Below are 21,249 nucleotides of genomic sequence, written 5' to 3' on the forward strand. Positions count from 1 at the left end.
AATTTGCAGATGTTTTCTGATGATTCCATGGTGTATGGGAAAATGTTATTGCTGAGTGACTGTAGGGGGATACCACATGACTTAGACAAAATTTCTAGTTGGTGTGAGGAACGGCAGCCATATAGGTACGGCCCCCCTCCCCCCCTCATCTTGGCCACACCTCTGCCTTTGCCGGTGCTCTGGTCACTGGGTACTGTCCATCTGCCAATGTTACAGCTTCTTCTTCTGCCTGCATTAGCAGCTCTGCTTGATGAGCCCACAACTTTCAGCCTCTGGCAGTGGCTCCAGTGCCCCTCCTACCAGCGGACATTCCCCTTGCCAGTTTGACCAGTCTGATGTGTCCCATGCGGCCTCCACCTTCCACACCAACGCCAAACGTCTCTCCAGAGATCCTAGCTTGGACTGCCTGTCGCCAGCCCTGTCATCTTGTGCTCTGACAGGGGGGTGTTGGGGCACTCCTTGTACTGGCCAATTTCACTGTATTCTAAAGTCTCCAGCGACTGAGGGTTGCACTCCCCTTTCACCTCTGAGGCCTCCATGGATGTGGATGCTCTCTCCACACTGCAGCTGTCCACAGTTGCCCAAGGAATCAATGACACTCTGCCCCAACCCCCTCCACCCCCCAAGCGGCAGAGTTGTAGTGACCCAATTAGATTCCAAATCCGCAATTTGGGCACAGTTGTATGGTGTGCCACAGAAGTTGGAAGAAACATGCACCAGCAGAGGCCACCTCTCTTGGATGTGCATGCTGTCTCTCCGCAATGCACTCTACTAGCTGTCTGATGGCTTAAAAGTTGGGCCCTGCCAAACTCGTTGTCAAGTCACGTTTACATTTGGCCTGCACTTAGTGGTCTAGTAGTGTAGCCACTGCATGGCAAGTGTCTTCTTTACAAGTTATTTTAGATGTAATAAAGTGTTGTGTCTGTTATTGTCTGTGTGTTCTTGAGGTCAGAACACTAAACACTTTGGTATTTATTTAGACTCTTCTTAAGGAATGGCAGGTTTTGCAAGTATGAAGCAAATACACTGTTATGGTAAAGTTTTGTTACAGATGATGATAGATGAAAATGTTTTTAGCCAATGCAATTAGTTTACTGAACACAAAGCACACAGGAATAGTTGAACTCACATGAAAGAGGACAGCGACCACAGCAACGCCATTCCTGTCTTTGAGTGCCTCCTGCAAACTGGCATAGCGCTCATTCCGGTGTACCAGATGTAATTCCAGGGGCCACCTGCAATAGTAACATTAACTGTCAATGTGTGCAATTGCCTATAATCTGTGAGAGTCAGTCAGGAATTTTGTATGACTCAAACAAAACCTGGCCTGTTTCCTGAACATGTAGCCAAATAAATTTCCAAAACAAGTTTTGAACCACTAGCGTATCTGTGAATGTGTATAGACATAGATTGAAGGAAACCAGGAAATCAAAGAATAATCCTTAAAAAAGAATTAATTAAGAATATATTAAATAATAACTTAAAAAGAAAACAATAACCAAAATAAAAGCTCTGCTGAAAAGTGCACATCTCTGGAATCAAAATCTGCTGATGTGTAACTGTATTGTGCCATGCTATATATTTCAGCAGTCTAGGATTCTACTGCTATACATATAGTGTTCAAGACTTTGTTGCACAAACCTGACCTGCTCTTTAATGGGAGCCATCTTGAGGTTACTCAGTATGTAAGAAGGATTCATGTGATGATGCGGTGTAAAGTATCAGTGCTAGCAGAATAGAAATGTGGGAAAACACAAGTCCAAAAACAACACATTGGACTCACCAAAATGAACCGATAATACAATCTCCAAATGAGCAACAGAATCGACCCCAACTGTGGATCATCACGAATATAAAATAAGTAATAATAATAGAGAAGACCCGACTCTTCACGGTGAGAGATAACAATAAAACATTTCTATGATGTCAAGATGTTCGTTGACTATACCAAGTCCAACTGCAAGAGATCGGCCAGCTAGAAGAGGCATCTGGCCATGGCTGCCAGTGTGGAAGCTTTGCATACTTCCAAGCGGTGCGTCGAACTGCCTGTTGCCGGCAGTGCGCCACCCTATAAATCCCATTTGGCAGATGTATCCGCTGGAACTATTCTCACTCACATGCCTGGCATATCAAAGTAGTTCCTGGGCAAGCTGTGACCTTTGGTGAAGCTGTTCTGCAGGCTCCGTGAATGGGTAACGGTCCCTGGCCGCCATTGGTGGAGACCTGGTGTTGTGTTGTATTGTGGCCACCAGTAAATATTCGTGATGACAATGCAGACGATATAGGTTTTCCTGGTGAATATACAACCTGTGATACAGGCATCCTGTGTTGGTTGGATGTTAAGTTGGATGCCGGTGCAGTAGGCGCAGGTGCTACAATGTATGAAGTGGGCAGCCACAGCACAGTGCAAATTACTAATGGTCCAAAACATGCTAAATTAGATTCATATGAGGAGATACTGCACACCACTTCATTTGACTATTCGTACCTCCTATAGGAAAGTGTACACAACACAGGTGTGGTGTGCTTGTGCATTGACATCTTGAAGGACAAACCCATCGGTGAAATGTTGACAGGTTTTAGGATACTCCACAGATACTGACCTCTGTGCTGAACATGTGCAACTGTATGCCTAAGACAGGCATTGGTACTTGGACTCCCCCACACTGTTGTATGACAATCATCAAAAGTCAGACAAACTGTACACTCATTGATAAAGTGAACATGAGACCACTTATCCAGGTTCAGTTCACAGTGTTTCCTCACTTACCTTCTTTTCTGCGATGTTGTATTGTTGGGCATATGGACATGCTAAATGCCAAGCTGACTTAAATGACCTCCTGGAGATGGTCACATATTGTCTGGGTCAAAAAGGCCTTCCAGTTTCCTCTAAACAGGCAGCACGCAGTTTGTTGCATTATCCTCAGGGTATGAGCCATTATTTAAGGAAAGTCACTATGTTCTAAGGGTCTAAGCTTGCAATAGCCTTCAAGGCATGTTGACAGACTGAATGAACAGTGTGCATGTGCTTGCATTATCCAATTCACAATTGGAAACAAGTGCATTATAGTAAATTTCAGTGAAAACATAAGTTTCCCACCCTTAACATTAACTCCTCCCTCCATGCCACTCACACACAACACTCACAATTATCCGAACAGATGTTGTTGTTGTTGTTGTTGTTGTCTTCAGTCCAGAGACTGGTTGGATGCAGCTCTCCATGCTACTCTATTCTTTGCAAGCTTCTTCATCTCTGAATAACCACTGCAAACTATTTCGTTGTTGTTTATTTGTCCAAGAATCATTTTAGTACACTGTTTGTACGTGTGATATAGGACAATGGTAAACCTAGTTAATTTACGATACAGTAGTCATTTTGACTACATTGTTGACATAATCAAAATGCATAATAATATAGGTTGGTGTAGTAGATTGCTTCTACACGCGATAATAGCAGTTATTAAGTGAATGACATGATGAGCACAACATAAACTATATTATTCAACAAAGAATAGAATCAGTGGTCAAGCAAGTAATGTTTTAACTTTATTTTAAATGTATTTAATGTTGGTTTGCATTTTAAGTAAGAAGGTAAATGGTTATATAGCATAGCTCCAGTATGATGCACTCCTGTTTTGCACAAGTTTGCATTTACTGTGTTCATGTGTAGGCTCATTTTCTGCCCAGTTTCATATGTGTGTATATCATAGTTGTGTTTGAAGAGATTTTCCTTTTTTAAGATGCTCCCTTTTGCGAAAATTAATATTTTGTATGTATATAGGCAAGGCAGCGGCAATATTTTGGGAGTTTTAAGAAGGGGTTTACAGGAATCCTTTCATTTAGCTTTTTTTATCACCCTGATAATCTTTTTCTATATTTCAAATGTTTTTGTAGAATTTGTGGAATTCCCCCAAAAAATTATTCTGTACATAAGTAGCAACTGTATACAACAATGGTACATTGTCAGCACTGATGAGCAGCTTGTATTCTGAGTGAGGATTTTAACAGCATATGCTTGTGAATTCAGTCTCTTATTTAAATTGTTTAGGTGCACCTACCACTTCAGGTCTGCCTGAACATGAATGCCTAGTAATTTTATATGACTAACCTTTGACACATTTTTTCCATTGATGGAGAAAATGGGGTTTGCAGGATGGAGGTTTTGCATGATGTGTTTTAACTGCCACAGTTTTTTCAGAATTTATGATAACCCTATTGGTCCTGAACCAGTACATCCTGCAGATTTTACTCATTCTGTGATTTAACTAGAATATTAGTGTCATCTGCAAAGAGTAGTGTTCCATCATGTATTTTACTAACCAAGTCATTTATATACCAGAAGTAGGACAGGTCCCAGAACTGACCATTGTGGGACTCCATACTTGATTTTCCCCTCATAACCAAAGAAACTAGAAATTTTTTGTGTTTCACTATCTTTACGTTTTATTTCTGTAATCTGCTCATGATTACTGAGGTACGATTGGAGCCACCTTTCAGACTGGCCTCTAATTCCATAATTACTTAATTTACACAAGAGAATGCCATGATCAATAACATCGAAGGCTTTAATTAATCCAGAAACATCCCAGATACAAGTTGCTTATCATCCACTGCTTTTAATAGTTCATTTAAGAAGGCAAAACTTGCTGTCTGAGTTGACTTTCCAGCTCTGAACCCATGTTCAGAGTCACTTATCAGCCTCTCTTTATTTAAGAAAACTATTATTCTTCTAAGGAACATTTCTTCCATAATTTTGCTGAAGCCTGACAATACTGAAACTGGCCTAAAATTAGCAATATCACTTTTTGCACCCTTTTATGCAAAGGTGTTACTTTTGCAGTTTTTAGATTATTAGAACACACCAGTCTCAAAATATGAATTTACTATGTTTGTAATTGGTTTCACAATAAATGTTGTGCTAACTTTGATAATAGCATCTGGTATCTCATCAACACACACTGAATATTTATTAGGTAATTCTTTTAGGTTTCTTGTCAGTTCCTCAGGTGTTGCTGGATACATGAAAAATGTGTCAGGATGAATGTTTTGATCCGAGTGACTTGCTGGCTGTTTGTCAAGGCGTTTATTTATTAACTTCTGTTCTATATTAGAGAAGTAATTGTTGAAAGCACTAGCCACACGTTTGGTGTCACTTAGTTTACTTTTATTCATAATCAGCTCTGTATTACTGTGATTAACTGTCCTGGTATCCATTTCTTTCCTTATAATTTGCCAGACTGCTTTAGTTTTATTCTTGGAATTACACAATATTATATCATTTTCTAGTTTTTTTTGTGTTTGAAATAGCTCGTGTTAGTATTCTTTTGTATCTTTTGAAATATGTAATAAGGTCAGGATTAGTATTTTGTGTGGAGTACTCATACAGTCTCCTGTTATTTTGACGTGATATCCTTATCCCTTTTGTAATCCACTTGTTTGTTTTTTGAGTGGGGTTAAAAGTAGTTATTTTCAAGGGAAAAACCATTTCAAAAAATGTTTGAATGTAGCCACACACTTATCATATTTCTCATTGATATCATTACAGTCATAGACATCTTTCCAATTTTCACCCTTTAGGAGAGAACAAAAATATTCCACATCTTTTGTACTGAAATTCCTTACAGTGAGCTGTATTCTACTGGGTATTGAGTGTCCTGAAATATTCATAGCAAGAATTTGAGCATTGTGATCACTAAAACCCATGTTTACAACTTGTATGTTATAGGCATATTTGCAAGTATTTATCAAGATCTGATCAGTAATAGATGCAGAGGTTGATGTTTCTCGGGTTGATTCCATTACCTTTGTGCTAATGTTGAACGATTGTAGTAGATTTATAATGTCATCTCTGAATTTATTGGATTTTGAGAAATCAGTATTAAAGTCACCACATATGGTTATTTATTTATTTATTTATTTATTTTTAATTTCTTCCAAGAGTTCCTCCATGCAATTGTAAAACACTTTTTTATCTCCATCTGGTTACCAGTTTACATAAATAATAACTGTATTTTGCCTTGGTAGTTCAGCTATAGAGAGTTTTATATCTTTTTCACAGGACAGTATATGGTATTTAGTTACACTATTGAATTCAATATTTTCTCTAACATATACACAGGTACCCCCATGACTCAATATTTTCCTACAAAACATGCTTGCAAGTTTGCACTGAGGAATGTATGTTTGCTCTAACATATCTTGTTTGAGCCAGTGTTCTGTGAAGCATAGTATAGAAATATCATTTAGGTCATTTAACATTATTTCTATTTCATTTAGTTTATTCGAGAGTGAGTGAACATTTTGATGGAGTAATTTAAAATTAGATACAGGGAGTAAATCATTTCTTGCTTGACCACTTACCTCACTATTTGAGCTAGTGTACTAAGTGGGAAAAAATTCTCAAGTTTTCCAGGCATGGCATCCATAGTGTTTAGCGTATGGCTTGCTGGTTCACCATATGTGGGTTCCTGTTTTGCTTCTGTTGAAATGTTCCCAACTTCTTCTTATTTCCATCCTCTTTTACCCATCTGTCTATTAACGACTGCCTTGTTGCTGCATTTGATGGCTTGAAATTTAACCTAGTAAGTGTGTTGTTGTGACTTTCTTTGAGCTTATTTTTTGCTATATACTAGTCCATAACTGTCTGTTTCTTCGTGGGTGGTACTTTTACTTCAAGACTGGCACTTTTTTACTGATTGTCTGTTTGTGTATGCTTTTTCCCTGTACTGGCACCTGGTTTTTCAGTTTTCGCCATGTGTATGAAAGAAGCAAGCCTATTACAGATGGGAATCTTTCCTTGTTTGTTTAGATGTAAACCATGAGTTGTATATTCATTTTGTTTCAGGTGTTCAATCTCAAAATTCACAGATAATCTCTTCCTACATACGCCTACGGCAGTGCTGATTTTCTCTAACATAACGCGATTTACAGATCTTATTTTTTCATTTAGACCTTGTGTGTCATGTCTAAGCTGTACTGGGTGAATTATTACATTTGTTTTGTGCGTGAGTTTAAGTATATATTCCAAAGAAACTATCACGTTCTTCCAAAATTCTTCCAGAGGTTTTTCAGTGTCATTTGTGCCACAAATAATGATTAATGTATCATTAACAGAGAAGTTATCAGTTAATTTGTCTAAGTGTTTCACAACTTCATTAATTGGAGCACCAGGTTTTGTAATACTTTGCACACTGAATTTTTTACCTAATTTACCTGGTAGTGTACTCCCACAGTTTCTACCATGACTGTCGCTTAAAATAACTATTTTTCTCCTTTTGTAGCAGTTGTTTGAGGCCTAACAGATTGCAAGTTTTCACATGAAACATGATAAGTATTTTTCAGTGTATCTTGTTCACAATGAGGTATTATTGCTTCTGGATCCTTGATTGTAATCTTCATAACACTGTTTTCTTCTTGCAACACTTTTTGAAGTTCGTTTTTGATCATTTTAGACTGGTCATCAGAAATGAGTGCTGTTTCTAACAGAATTTTTTGTGCACTTTTCATTGTCAGCAGTTCACATTTTAGTGTCTGAAGTTGAGTAGTTTCCATTTTTAGCATACTGATAAAAAACTGTAGACTGGATATTCATTCATGTAGTTTTGATATTTTGTCTTTACAATTTGCACAGGATTTCTTTTTACTGGAAATATTTACATTTTTCCAAGGAGATGCATGAATCTTCTAATATTAAACTGGTTACCGCTTGATGCCTCAGAACGTGTCCTACCAACCAATCCCTTCTTCTAGTCAAGTTGTGCCACAAATTCCTCTTATCCCCAATTCTATTCAATAACTCCTCATTAGTTATGTGGTCTACCCATCTAATCTTCAGCATTCTTCAGTAGCACGGCGTTTCAAAAGCTTCTATTCTCTTCTTATTTAAACTATTTATTGCCTGTGTTTCATTTTCATACGTGGCTACACTCCATACAAATACTTTCAGAAATGACTTCCTGACACTTAAATCTATACTCGATATTAACAAATTTCTCTTCTTCAGAAACGCTTTCCTTGCCATTGCCAGTCTACATTTTATATCCTCTCTACTTCGACCATCATCAGTTATTTTTCTCCCAAAATAGTAAAACTCATCTACTACTTTAAGTATCTCATTTCCTAATCTAATTCCCTAAGCATCACCCGATTTAATTCGACTGAATTCCATTATCCTCATTTTTCTTCTGTTGATGTTCATCTTATATCCTCCTTTCAAGACACTGTCTATTCTGTTCAACAGATCTTCAGAGTCCTTTGCTGTCTCTGACAGAATTATAATGTCATCAGCAAACCTCAAAGTTTTTGTTTCTTCTCCATGGGTTTCCCTGTATTTGACCCCTGTCATCTTCAGAATTTGAAAGAGAGTATTCCAGTCAACATTGTTAAAAGCTTTCTCTAAGTATGAAAATGTTAGAATCATAGGTTTGCCTTTCCCAGGTCAGCTTCTACCAGTTTTTCCATTCGTCTGCAAACAATTCATGTTAGTATTCACACCTGTCAACAGCTGCTTTCTTTAGGATTGGAATTATTATATTCTTCTTGAAATCTGAGGGTATTTCACTTGTGTCATACATCTTGCTCACCAGATGGTAGAGTTTTGTCATGGATGGCTTTCTCAAGGTTATCAGTAGTTCCAATGCAATGTTGTCTACTCCCGGGGCCTTGTTTCGACTTTGGTTTTTCAGTGCTCTGACAAATTCTTCACACACTATCATATCTCCCATGTCATCTTAATCTATGTCCTCTTCCATTTCCATAATATTGCCCTGAATTACATCACCCTTGTATATACCCTCTATATACTCCTCTTCCTTACATTTATCCTCTAGCCACCTCTGCTTAGCCATTTTGCACTTCCTGTCAATCTCATTTTTGAGATGTTTGTACTCCTTTTCGCCTGTTTCATTTACTGCATTTTTATATTTTCTCCTTTCATCAATTAAATTCAGTATCTCTTCTGTTATCCAAGGATTTCTAATAGCCATCATCTTTTTATCTACTTGATCCTCTGCTGCCTTCACTATTTCAACTCTCAAAGCTACCCATTCTTCTTCAACTGTATTTCTTTCCCCTGTCCTTGTCAATTGTTCCCTAATGCTCTCCCTGAAACTCTCTGCAACCTCTGGTATTTTCACTTATCCAGGTCCCATCTCCTTAAATTCCCACCTTTTTGCAGGTTCTTCAGTTTTAGTCTACAGTTCATAAGCAATAAATTGTGGTCAGAGTCCACATCTGCCCCTGGAAAGATGTTAATGATACTGAATGAATATGACCTTAACTGAGTGGAGTATGCACTGAAATGAATATCTGGAACAGGTTAAAATTGTGTCTCAGGATGAATCCCAAATGAAACTCTACCAATGAGACACTACCAATGATAATCAGAAATGAAGTTAGTTAGTTTCATGTCCCAATATTATGAAAAGGAAAGTTGCTACTTACTATATAGTGGAGATGCTGAGTCACAGATAGGCACAACAAAAAGACTGTCACAAATATAGCTTTCAGCCAGTAAGACCTTCATCAAAAATAGATGCAGGCACAGACGTACACACACATGCAAACACAACTCGCAGACACGTGTGTAAGTTGCATTCGCGTGAGTGTGTTTGTGTGTGCTTGTTGCCTATTTTTGATGAAGGTCTTACTGGCTGAAAGCTATATTTGTGACAGTCTTTTTGTTGTGCCTATCTGTGATTCAAGCATCTGCACTATATGGTGGGCAGTAACTTTCCTTTTCATAATATTATTACATTCCATCCTGGATTTTCCTTAGTTTCATATTCCACACATTGATTGTAAAATAAATTGTAATGATGTGGAATGAGTTATTTTACAGTGACACTGCAGATTAATTTGTAAATATGGCTACATGATGACAACTTAATAAGTTTCTATTATTATCTTTAATGTTAATAAATTTACACATGTGAATTATCTATCCACCACCTTTTACACATTACAGTAGTAGAAATTCTTCTATGGAATTGAAGGAGTTGTCAAAGAGAAACTTTTTCAGTTTCCTTCCCGCCTCCCACACACTACTTTGCTGTGTATCAGACATTTTATATTGCTGGGTAAGTTATTAAGAATTTTAGTTGCAGCACTATGCATCCCTTTCTGCGCTAAAGACAACCTTAATGTGGAGTAATGAATGTCAGTTTTCTTTCTGGTGTTGTAATTAATTACATCATGGTCCCTTTTGAATTGCAGCGGATTACTTATGACAAACTTAGTGAGGGAATAAATGCATTGTGAAGCGATAGTCAGAATGCCCAACTCCTTAAACAGATGACTTCAAGAAGATAATGAGTGAGCACCGCTTATTATTCTTAAAGCACATTTTTGGGCAATGAAGACTTTCTTAAAGATCAGTTACCCCAGAACATTATTCCATAAAACATTATGGAATGAAAATATGTAAAATATGTCAACTTAATGCTTTGTCTCTCTCCAAGATTTGCAATGATTCTAAGTGGAAATAAGGTTGAACTAAGTTGTTTTAGGAGATCCAAAATGTGCTTTTTCCAGTTTAAATTCTAATCAATGTGAACACCTAAGAATTTTCAAGTTTCTACTCTACTCTGTTTATTATTTCCTCACCTTATGTTACACTCATCACTGATGTATCCCCCCAAGATGTGCAGGACTGAATACGTTGTGTCTCTTTAAAATTGAGGGTGAAGTCATTCGCAGAAAACCTGTTGATTAAACTTTTACGAACACTGTTCACCTTTTCTTCTGCTGATGTTTCTATGTTTGGATTGATTACAGTACTAGTGTTATTTGCAAAAAGAACTAATTCTGCTTGTTGTATATTAGTCGGAAGAGAGTTTACATATATGAGGAACAATAGTGGTCCCAAGAGAGAGCCTTAGGGAATCTCATACATGATATGTCCTCAGACTACATTGGCTGAATCACTAAGTACAATTTTCTGCATTCTTTTGGTTATGTATGACATTATCCATTGTTTGGATAGTCTGCCAATCCTGTAAAACTTCATTCTATTAGAAGAATATTGTAATTCACACAGTCAAATGACTTAAATAGATTACAGAAAATACCAGCTGATGCTATGAAATGTAGCATGCTTATTACCAATAGCGATACAAAGAAGAGCAATAAAACAGTATTAGACTATGGAAATATGCAAAAAAAGGGAATTTAGAAGCTAATGAACAGTTGAAGGGAATGGCATCACAGGTGGAATACTAGCTCAGCTGGGCAACAATTGGGTACTGAGTCAGTTGGCTCTAGCCTCGTAGAAGGACTCTAAATCAGTATGGCTGGGTATGGATTTGAAACTTACACTTCATGAATTTGGGTGAGTACCTTGATAACTCAGCTACCTCATATCATCACACTGCAGTAATCATACCTACGTTATGTGTGGTGAGAGTTTAACATCCAACTCAGGTTATGAGACTCGGACATCAAGCCGGAACTGTGTGAGCATGGGAAGGGAAATGGCCATGGCCTTGATTCAGGAACCATCCCAACATTCACTTCAGCTGGTTTAGGAAAACTTAACTGAGAATGGCCACGTGGCTATTTGAGCCAGTCCATCTGAATGTGAGTCTGTTGCCTCATCATTACACCATCTCATTCAGAATGTGAATCAGAGGCAGAGTGATACAAGTGTGTGTAGCTATGCAGAAATTCCTGATCATGTGACTGGTGATTACAGTACTAAAAAATAAAGTACACAGCCTATAATTATAGATGGGCACAGGAATGAATGTCTTCCAAGATAAAGCAGTGCTTTGAATATTGGGAGAACAAACCATAGGGGCACAAACTGAACAGAACCAATTGGAAAGTTACCGAAGGAGCTACAGACTTGTTGAAAGGAAGCTTGGAAGTCAGACATGGATTTTTAATGCAAAAACCATTCCATAACTGCGATTTGCTCACCAAGCTGTGGAGTGAGACATGTTAGCAGGTGCAACTTCATTTCATCAAAAGATTTAATTGAGATTTACATGATGAAGTTCAAAATTTTCTAAACCACTTTTGTTATATGTGAGAAAAAACTACTTCACAAAGTTTTGAGTTACCACATCACTTATTAGCAATTACTCCAAGTTTAGCTAGGAATGAATGCAAGCTTTATATAAACCATTTTTTATGTACAATATGAATTTGATTTTTGTTACAATACCAATTGAAGCCAAGGTAAAGTCACCCACAGTAATAACTTTAATGGTGAATAACTCTGCTTGTTCTACAATAGAAGAAAACAAAATGAATGTCCATGCCATCAGGAGACAGTCTGCTCTCTTTTTCAGAACAGAGAAAAAATAAAGAGCCGCATCAAATTATCATAATGAAATGCATTTTAGGGCTGAAATAATGCACTACCAGTACCTAACTTCTTGGATACATGAAGCAACAATGATAAACAAAGCTGCATGAGATATCTTTATCAAACTAATTGCTGCAATTTTTTTCAGTGTGACTGACAAAACTAATGACATGACAAAAACAGAGCAGAAAAACCTATGATTTAGTTTTTCTCAGAAAACTAATGGAAAGGTTTGTGGCTAAATTATTAGCTATTCAACACCACAGTGAAAACAAAACAACAGTTAATTTACAGTTCTATCAACAAATTTGTATTTTATAAGCTCCTGCCAACCCTGGAAATTCCATCATTCCTGTCGTCCATCAGCAATCCGGGTGACAACCTCAATTATTTGAGAAATCCTCACAGGAACTTGCTTTGAACTGTTATCACTGGAATGTAATATGAACAGACCTTATAACGGTGCATCATGTTTCAAACTGGACTTGAAGCAAACCACAGAGAATGTTGGCAAGTTCTACTTAACATAGAAGTTAGTTAAATAAATCAAAGTGTGAATACTTAACAGCGATCTAAATGATGTTTTCAATCATGTATTTCATTTATATATATTTTTTTAAACTACCCAAACCCACCTTTTGCATGAATGAAAAATTCAGAGCTATGTGACAAACTCTTGTGCACATATGACTCACTGCCACACTCACAATCACGAATTGGGAAACAGACATGGAGCCCAGGAATCCACAGACAATAATGATGATTTTCAAGGTCAACAAGTACCCCAAAGGTATGGTAGACACATTCAAGCAACAAACATTACAACGGTTCAATGCCCTTCTATAATTTTTCATCTGCAACACAACTGATTGTTTCTGAAGCAGAATCTCCTGTGTGATTTGCAACAAATTGCCTCAATACATTCCTTCCCATGAACAAACATTTCAAGTCCTCCCAGAGTCTCTCTCAACTCACTGAATGTTTCAGAATCCCATGACTTTTCCTGTAAAATCAGGAATTACTAAGAGAGAGAGGAAAACAAGCAGGCAACAGATTGGAGAGGAGGATGTAATTATGATCATAATGAAAATGAAGTGAAGATGGGTGGGACATGTAGCAAGGTGAATTGATGGCAGATGCACCAGGGTTGTTTTGTACTGATTTCCAAGAGATAAGAAAAGATCAAGATGATCACAGATGGGTAATAAAAAACCTGCTGGAACATGATGCATGCTTATCTTTCTCCACAGAAAAGTCTAGAGGGGGTCTACAGAGAGCTTAAAAAAAGTGTCATATATTACATATCCCTCCAGAAGGTAGCACTGGTCAAAACTAATGATATAGCCACAAACCAATACCTGATTAGATAAGGGCCAACCTGTCCTCTATTTCCCATCTGTCTGTTAAGTAGAAATAGACACCGTAACAGCATTGCATGTGGTTACCACACATACTGACACATTCTCCAACCCTTCACAATGGATCATGCACTCATTCAAATACACCTGGCCTCATTCAGACTATTGCACGTGCAATAGTAACAAATTCCTGTAATGTTTGCACATTATCAATGGGTTGGCCATACACCAATGCCTTTAAATGGCCCCATGACTAGAAATCCAATGCATTCAGGTTTGGTGTATGGGGAGGCCATGCTACCAGACCCCTTTGACCAGTCCATCGACCATGAAACACTGCAGTGATATACTGTTGCAAAATCCATAGAAAATGGTGTACTGCTCCATCCTGCATAAACTACAGTTGTCTTTCAGCAAGGGTAACATTTTCCAATAGCACTTATAATTCAGCATGCAATGAGCTGGGACAGTAAGGCGGCCTGCACCAACAAATATCACACATTACTCAGTACAAGTAAAATGACCCACATCTCAACAGGTACTGGTTTCTGGATGTATAATTACAGGAACTTTTCTTCTAGTTTTGACCAATTTTAAATCCTGTAGGAATATGCGACATTGTTTGAACACTGTATTCTGCAGTGGATTTCAAATATCTGATGATTTATTATGACTACTACTACTACTACCACTTTAATTATTATGTACACAAATGAGATTTGACAGTACTGGACACGACAATAAAGTACCCTCTTCCATGCACTTCACAGTGGTTTGCAGAGTATAAACGGAGATGTAGACAATAGGACCCCAAACGTATTTTTTGGATCATAGCTTATCACCATCCACTTTCACATTGTGGAGCCATATCATATTCGAAAATGTCTGCAGTGTGGTACCTTCTGAGAGAGCATTTAAAGAGAAATTTAAGTAGGAGGATGGCTGTCTAGAGCATAGGTCTGATGAACGAATTAGTTCAGAAAGTAGGTTTCCAGATGTGATTCCAACGTGACAAGGTCTCATGTGATTAATTAGTGTCCAGCAGATAACAATCACATCTTCAAGGACAAAGCCCATAGTGCAGGAACTGTTCCTAATGTCATACTGTATGGTGCATGAGAGACTATTGTTACCTTTCAACAACTGCACACAGCATAGTTCCAGATGCCCATGCAGACCTGACAGAGCCATACTGAATCACTTCCAGTGCTTCTAGCTTTAGTGTGTCCTGCAAATAGTAGTGGGTACTAACAGATGTGCACGATAATGTGATTTAAAAGAACACATGCTATTAGTTAAAATAAGAAAGTTAGTGTTTCACATCTCGTCAGTACTGGGGTCATTATAAGTACAGAACCTGCAAAAGTGTACTAGGGAAGGTGAGGGCATGGTAGGAAAGGGGGGGGGGATCTCATATGAGCTTCAGGGTGAATGATAATGTAATTTTGAGATTTTATGATAAATGATTCTGGGTACACTTGGTATTACTGAAATGATAGTTTTATGTGTGTGGTGAGGTAAGACGTGAGCTCAGTTGGTGAAGTTCTTTTTTTCCCTAGGGATTGTTGTCAGCTGCCCCCCCCCCCCGCCCCTCCCCCCCCCCCCCCCCCCCCACACACACACACTACCACCCACCACACACTCACTGTCCCACCCCCTTTTCATCCCCACACACACACACTACCTTGCTGGGTATGCTCATTAACACCAGTTCTGTTACACAAATGTGGAAGAAGGAATTAGCTATGGCCTTGTTTACGGCACCACCTAAGAATTCACTTGATTTATTGGTGGTATTGATGATGCCTGGTAATCTTCATGAAAGTGCTGAGTAGTTCTAATGGGAGGAGCAAACATACCGCTTTCCTGAAATGGTGTGCTCAGCCTCCCAATGGAAGTGCAGCTGCTCCAGCAAGTAGACCCCAGGCAGTCCACCAGATGCCACAGCTACGGGACATGGGTTGCCCAGTCGTACCTCCACTGCAAAAGAGTGCAGCACACACTGTCATTCATTGTCTTCTGTAGGCCCGGCAAGAAGGAGGACCTTCGAGGATGGAGATACAAGTTGAGGTGTACGTAACAAAAGCAAAGGAAACCACAGAAAGCTAAACAGAATTCTGTATTAACAGTTAATTATCAGTATACTGTATAGTGCTATTCATGCTTATGCCAGCTAAATTTAATAAAGCAAGTTAAAAAGAAAGCTACTACTTTGAAAAAGACCTGGTGCCTCTTCAGTTATACTAGATAGCTGCTCTGTACCTGCTACTGGCAGCCAAATATTTAATAGTGACTCTAGTGGCTAAATGTAGGAATGGTGACTACATGAAATAGTTATTTGTGTTATATTGCTTCCAGCCACATTTTTACTTCTTTTCTGTTTTACCTAACATAATGCTATCTGTTTCTAGAATGTTCTGCTTATCTTCAGATAGATGATGATAACGTGTCTTAATTAATCTAAATTAACCCATGAATACCACAGCTACAAATTTATGCCACGTCCTAGTGATGGAATGGCTGCTGGGGTATGTGGAAGATGGGTACAGGGGCAGGCTGCAAGAACTCCAAGTCCAGTGGAGTCTGCTGTTGTTGTCCTTTTGATGTGGAGCTCAGTAATACATCTCCTGTTGTGTGTATGCATACAGGTAGTTTTGCATCAGTTACTGTAGTGCAATACCCTTGTGATACAGTTTTAACATGTTGATAGTTTGATTTGATCGCTGATCCCCCTTCCCACCCCATTTCATACAATAGCCTCTCCATCAGCAGAACAGTGAACAAAATTGTAAAGTATAATGTTTTTGAGTTAACCCAGATTACTTGAGATATTTAATTGTTAATTAACATATACAGGGTGTTTCAAAAATGACCGGTATATTTGAAACGGCAATAAAAACTAAACGAGCAGCGATAGAAATACACCGTTTGTTGCAATATGCTTGAGACAACAGTACATTTTCAGGCAGACAAACTTTCGAAATTACAGTAGTTACAATTTTCAACAACAGATGGCGCTGCAGTCTGGGAAACTCTATAGTATGATATTTTCCACATATCCACCATGCGTAGCAATAATATGGCGTAGTCTCTGAATGAAATTACCCGAAACCTTTGACAACGTGTCTGGCGGAATGGCTTCACATGCAGATGAGATGTACTGCTTCAGCTGTTCAATTGTTTCTGGATTCTGGCGGTACACCTAGTCTTTCAAGTGTCCCCACAGAAAGAAGTCACAGGGGTTCATGTCTGGCGAATAGGGAGGCCAATCCACGCCGCCTCCTGTATGTTTCGGATAGCCCAAAGCAATCACACGACCATCGAAATATTCATTCCGGAAATTAAAGACGTCGGCCGTGCGATGTGGCCGGGCACCATCTTGCATAGACCACGAGGTGTTTGCAGTGTCGTCTAAGGCAGTTTGTACCGCCACAAATTCACGAAGAATGTCCAGATAGCGTGATGCAGTAATCGTTTCGGATCTGAAAAATGGGCCAATGATTCCTTTGGAAGAAATGGCGGCCCAGACCAGTACTTTTTGGGGATGCAGGGACGATGGGACTGCCACATGGGGCTTTTCGGTTCCCCATATGCGCCAGTTCTGTTTATTGACGAAGCCGTCCAGGTAAAAATAAGCTTCGTCAGTAAACCAAATGCTGCCCACATGCATATCGCCGTCATCAATCCTGTGCACTATATCGTTAGCGAATGTCTCTCGTGCAGCAATGGTAGCGGTGCTGAGGGGTTGCTGCGTTTGAATTTTGTATGGATAGAGGTGTAAACTCTGGCGCATGAGATGATACGTGGACGTTGGCGTCATTTGGACCGCAGCTGCAACACGGCGAATGGAAACCCGAGGCCGCTGTTGGATCACCTGCTGCACTAGCTGCACGTTGCCCTCTGTGGTTGCCCTACGCGGTCGCCCTACCTTTCCAGCACGTTCATCCATCACATTCCCAGTCCGTTGAAATTTTTCAAACAGATCCTTTATTGTATCGCTTTTCGGTCCTTTGGTTACATTAAACCTCCATTGAAATTTCGTCTTGTTGCAACAACACTGTGTTCTAGGCGGTGGAATTCCAACACCAGAAAAATCCTCTGTTCTAAGGAATAAACCATGTTGTCTACAGCACACTTGCACGTTGTGAACAGCACATGCTTACAGCAGAAAGACGACATACAGAATGGCGCACCCACAGACTGCGTTGTCTTCTATATCTTTCACATCACTTGCAGCGCCATCTGTTGTTGAAAATTGTAACTACTGTAATTTTGAAAGTTTGTCCGCCTGAAAATGTACTGTTGTCCCAAGCATATTGCAACAAACGGTGTATTTCTATCGCTGCTCGTTTAGTTTTTATTGCCGTTTCAAATATACCGGTCATTTTTGAAACACCCTGTACATCTGTATGTATACATTCCTGAAGATAAGCAGAACATGGTCTAAACATGGAGTGTCATGTTAAATTAAACAGAAAATAAATATAAAACATAAGTGGTAGCAGTATAACACAAATAATTAGCTTAATTTTATCAAGGCTTGGAATGGTCAAGAAAGCAGAACAGTAATCTTAATTTTCAATGTAAACTTTATTTTCCTATAAAATGATATTTAAGTTTCAATGGTTCAGCCCTTGATTGTACAATATATAGTGTGTGACACTCTGTAACAATATTTTGTGATCTGAAGATGATTGATAATACAATCTAAACTGGTCATACTATTTTATTAGCTTGCGATCTAGACAAAGTTCACACAGTGGCACTAAGAAAATACTTACCTGCATTTGTGAGTACCGAGTTATATTCACAATACATTACTATGTGTCACACAAGTTTACAGAGAACACTGCTACTTGTCATATAGTTAAAATAACTTTCTACTCAAAATCTAAATATTACGACAATTTTTAGAAAGAGTGGCTCACACTTGTTTTTCCACTTTCTTTGGAACTGGTTGGGATACCCAATTTCTTGCTGTATGATATATGTGAACTCGATGAATATCTTTGTACCATAGAACATAACTCCAGTCTGAACTTAACAAGGTGACAAAATCTACATGAAAATTGTTTTCATGTCTTGTATTCATGATTGTCTACATGATATTTCAGCTGAAACTGATATTTATTGTCAGCCTCAAAAACTGTGAAGGAGTAACTGTCTTGTGAAGTCTAGTATGATAAAAAAAAAATTATTGCTATTATTAGGTTAAATATATTTCAATTATATCAATTTAAATCTGTGTTTCATACTAGAATGCCGTGTTCCCAGTTTGGCACAGCTTTGCCACAGGAGACACGAAAGCGGTCGAAGACGTCCGTCTTCTGGTCGGCTCCTGATCGTTGTCAGAAGGAGACTAGTTTTTGATTATGCAAAGACTTCTATTACTTGGAAAAGAACAACCCGGATTTCTTTACGTAATCAGTATGAATTTTATAATTAGCTAAGGCACCTTTAACAATGAACAGTAAAAAAAAAATGCATTTGCAAATGAAATCATTCATAAATGGGGCTGCTATGAGTTGTATAGAAGACAAGGGGCGGTCTTCTGTACACGACCAGGATGCCACAGTATTTTCTGCTGTAGTAAAGGCTGTTTGACATTTCTAAAAATAATATGGCATGGAGGTTAAAAAAAAGTATAAAGGAAAAGAATAGAATAAGAAATCTGGTAAACACTAAATATATTCTAATAATTCTCACAAGCAATTAGAGCTACTTTATAGACAGCATAACTTACATAAGTAATTATCTAACTCTATGGTGCGATCACATTTCAGCCTGTCCTTTACTAGCTCCTATGTTCGCGTTTTTATCACAAATTACAGTCACTTTTCTCCTTCGTTAAAGACAATTCTTGCACTGTTCAACACCTCCGATAACAATAGCTTGCCGATTTACAGTTTCGAACATAAATTACTTGAATGTTATTAATTAATAATGTTGTCTGCACGCTGGCAAGACTGCTCACTTTTTTAGCTTAAAGTCGACCTTCTTCACGCTTTCACACCACAAGCAGAAGTACATTAAAAAATCTGAAGACGTACCAAAGTTTTTTTTACTGTCACCTTTTATTTAGATCGAAGCGGAACGTCGTTCAGCTTCTGCTAAAATGTTTCTTTGACTGCGCAATCGATGTATTAGTGTCCGCGCTAGATGCGCATCTTTACAGTAATGTTAATTATATAAAATAAATGTCTTTCATGTTAATTATATAAAATAAATGTCTTTCAAAGAATATGTCTCATAAGTTGATCATTTAATATACAGATAGTTGAATGCCTTTCCAAGGGTACTCAAAGTTTTCATAGGGCAGAAATACCAATAATATTACAGAAGTAAGTGTAAGGATTCCAAGATCCTTGAAAAAAATTCTGCACCATGTAAGGCTATCTACTTTACACAATATTTTTACTGATCGCCTGTACTAAATAATCACTTTATTTACTTTATATGCACTGACACAGAAGAGACTTCCATGATACAATGGGATGTGAAAATTATGTACATATAAACCAGTACTTTTGTCTTTGGGTTAAAACAGTGAAGAATGCTTCTAAGGGCTAAATAGTCACTCATCAGCAACAAGTTCTACTGACTGTACACTTGTGTCTTTCCCTGCAGAGCATCGGATTAGACATGTTCAGACAGTCTGCAAATAAAATCTATGGTTCCTGGGAATCTGAAACACTTTGTGAGGAGAGATGCAAAGTAACTTCATCATGATACTTGGAAATGTAGCACAGTATCCAACCATTCAATACATCCTGAAAGCATCCTATGCATTTGCTGATTATATAAGAGCTATGTTTCTCTGCCTTTTGGTGGTGAAGGTTCTTGAACCAGGTGCCTGCAGAGTGTTGTCCTATGCAGGTTTGGTGGCACCCTGTGTAGTGTGTCTGCTTCATCACGTAGGCACTGCACAACCCTGACTAAAGGCTGCAGTGCACTTGCAGTACACTGGCCAGGGAGTGTCAAAAACACATGTGGCGACATTTAGAAGTTCCTGCCTGATGGCGTGGGTTGATAAGTGCAAGTACATAAGTACAGCTACCTGATAATTGAGAGAATGTGGCCTCTTTTTTGTGGGGTGGGGTTTATTTATGAGAAAATCTGCTGACACATGCATGAGATATTGCGCTGATGAGTTTCAGACTAAGTTTGGTTAACCAAAATAAAAAGGCACTTCAAACTGAGCAGATGAAGATTCACTGTACAAATTTGGACTGAGAAATGAAATGGAGAATTTACTGTTTCACTGAGTTTCAGACATAGTTTGGTTAACCAACGTAAAAAGTCACTTCAAACTGAGCATATGATGATTCATTGTATAAATTTGGACTGAGAAATGAAATGGAGAATTTGCTGTTTCACTGAATCAATCATCAATTTAATTAAATTTTTTAAAAGAAGTTAATGATAAGTAAGATGATCTGAGGAATTAAAAGCTGCCAAATTCTTCCTTCTGGCATACTCTAAAATCATAATAAACCATAAAAAAATCAGGTCCATAATTTTCCAAATATCATGCTCCATTTGCTTAAGGTTTGGTCAAGCAGAGAATGGGCACTCCACCTCAGT

The 21,249-nt window shown here is 38.3% G+C and overlaps 1 protein-coding gene across 1 annotated transcript in view; it reads right to left on the minus strand.

Annotated features, from left to right (window-relative positions):
- The window catches only part of LOC126467365 (putative carbonic anhydrase 3), a 506,280-nt gene that overhangs the window by 57,781 nt on the left and 427,250 nt on the right, over window positions 1-21,249 (minus strand). The window contains exons 4-5 of the mRNA XM_050096456.1: window positions 15,525-15,645; window positions 1,130-1,235 (exon numbers count right to left, since the gene is read on the minus strand). Of these exons, the coding sequence (XP_049952413.1) occupies window positions 1,130-1,235; window positions 15,525-15,645 (227 nt within the window). The remainder of the gene's footprint in view (window positions 1-1,129; window positions 1,236-15,524; window positions 15,646-21,249) is intronic.

The sequence above is a fragment of the Schistocerca serialis genome, chromosome 1 (genome assembly GCF_023864345.2).
Source record: "Schistocerca serialis cubense isolate TAMUIC-IGC-003099 chromosome 1, iqSchSeri2.2, whole genome shotgun sequence".
NCBI lineage: Eukaryota > Metazoa > Arthropoda > Insecta > Orthoptera > Acrididae > Schistocerca > Schistocerca serialis.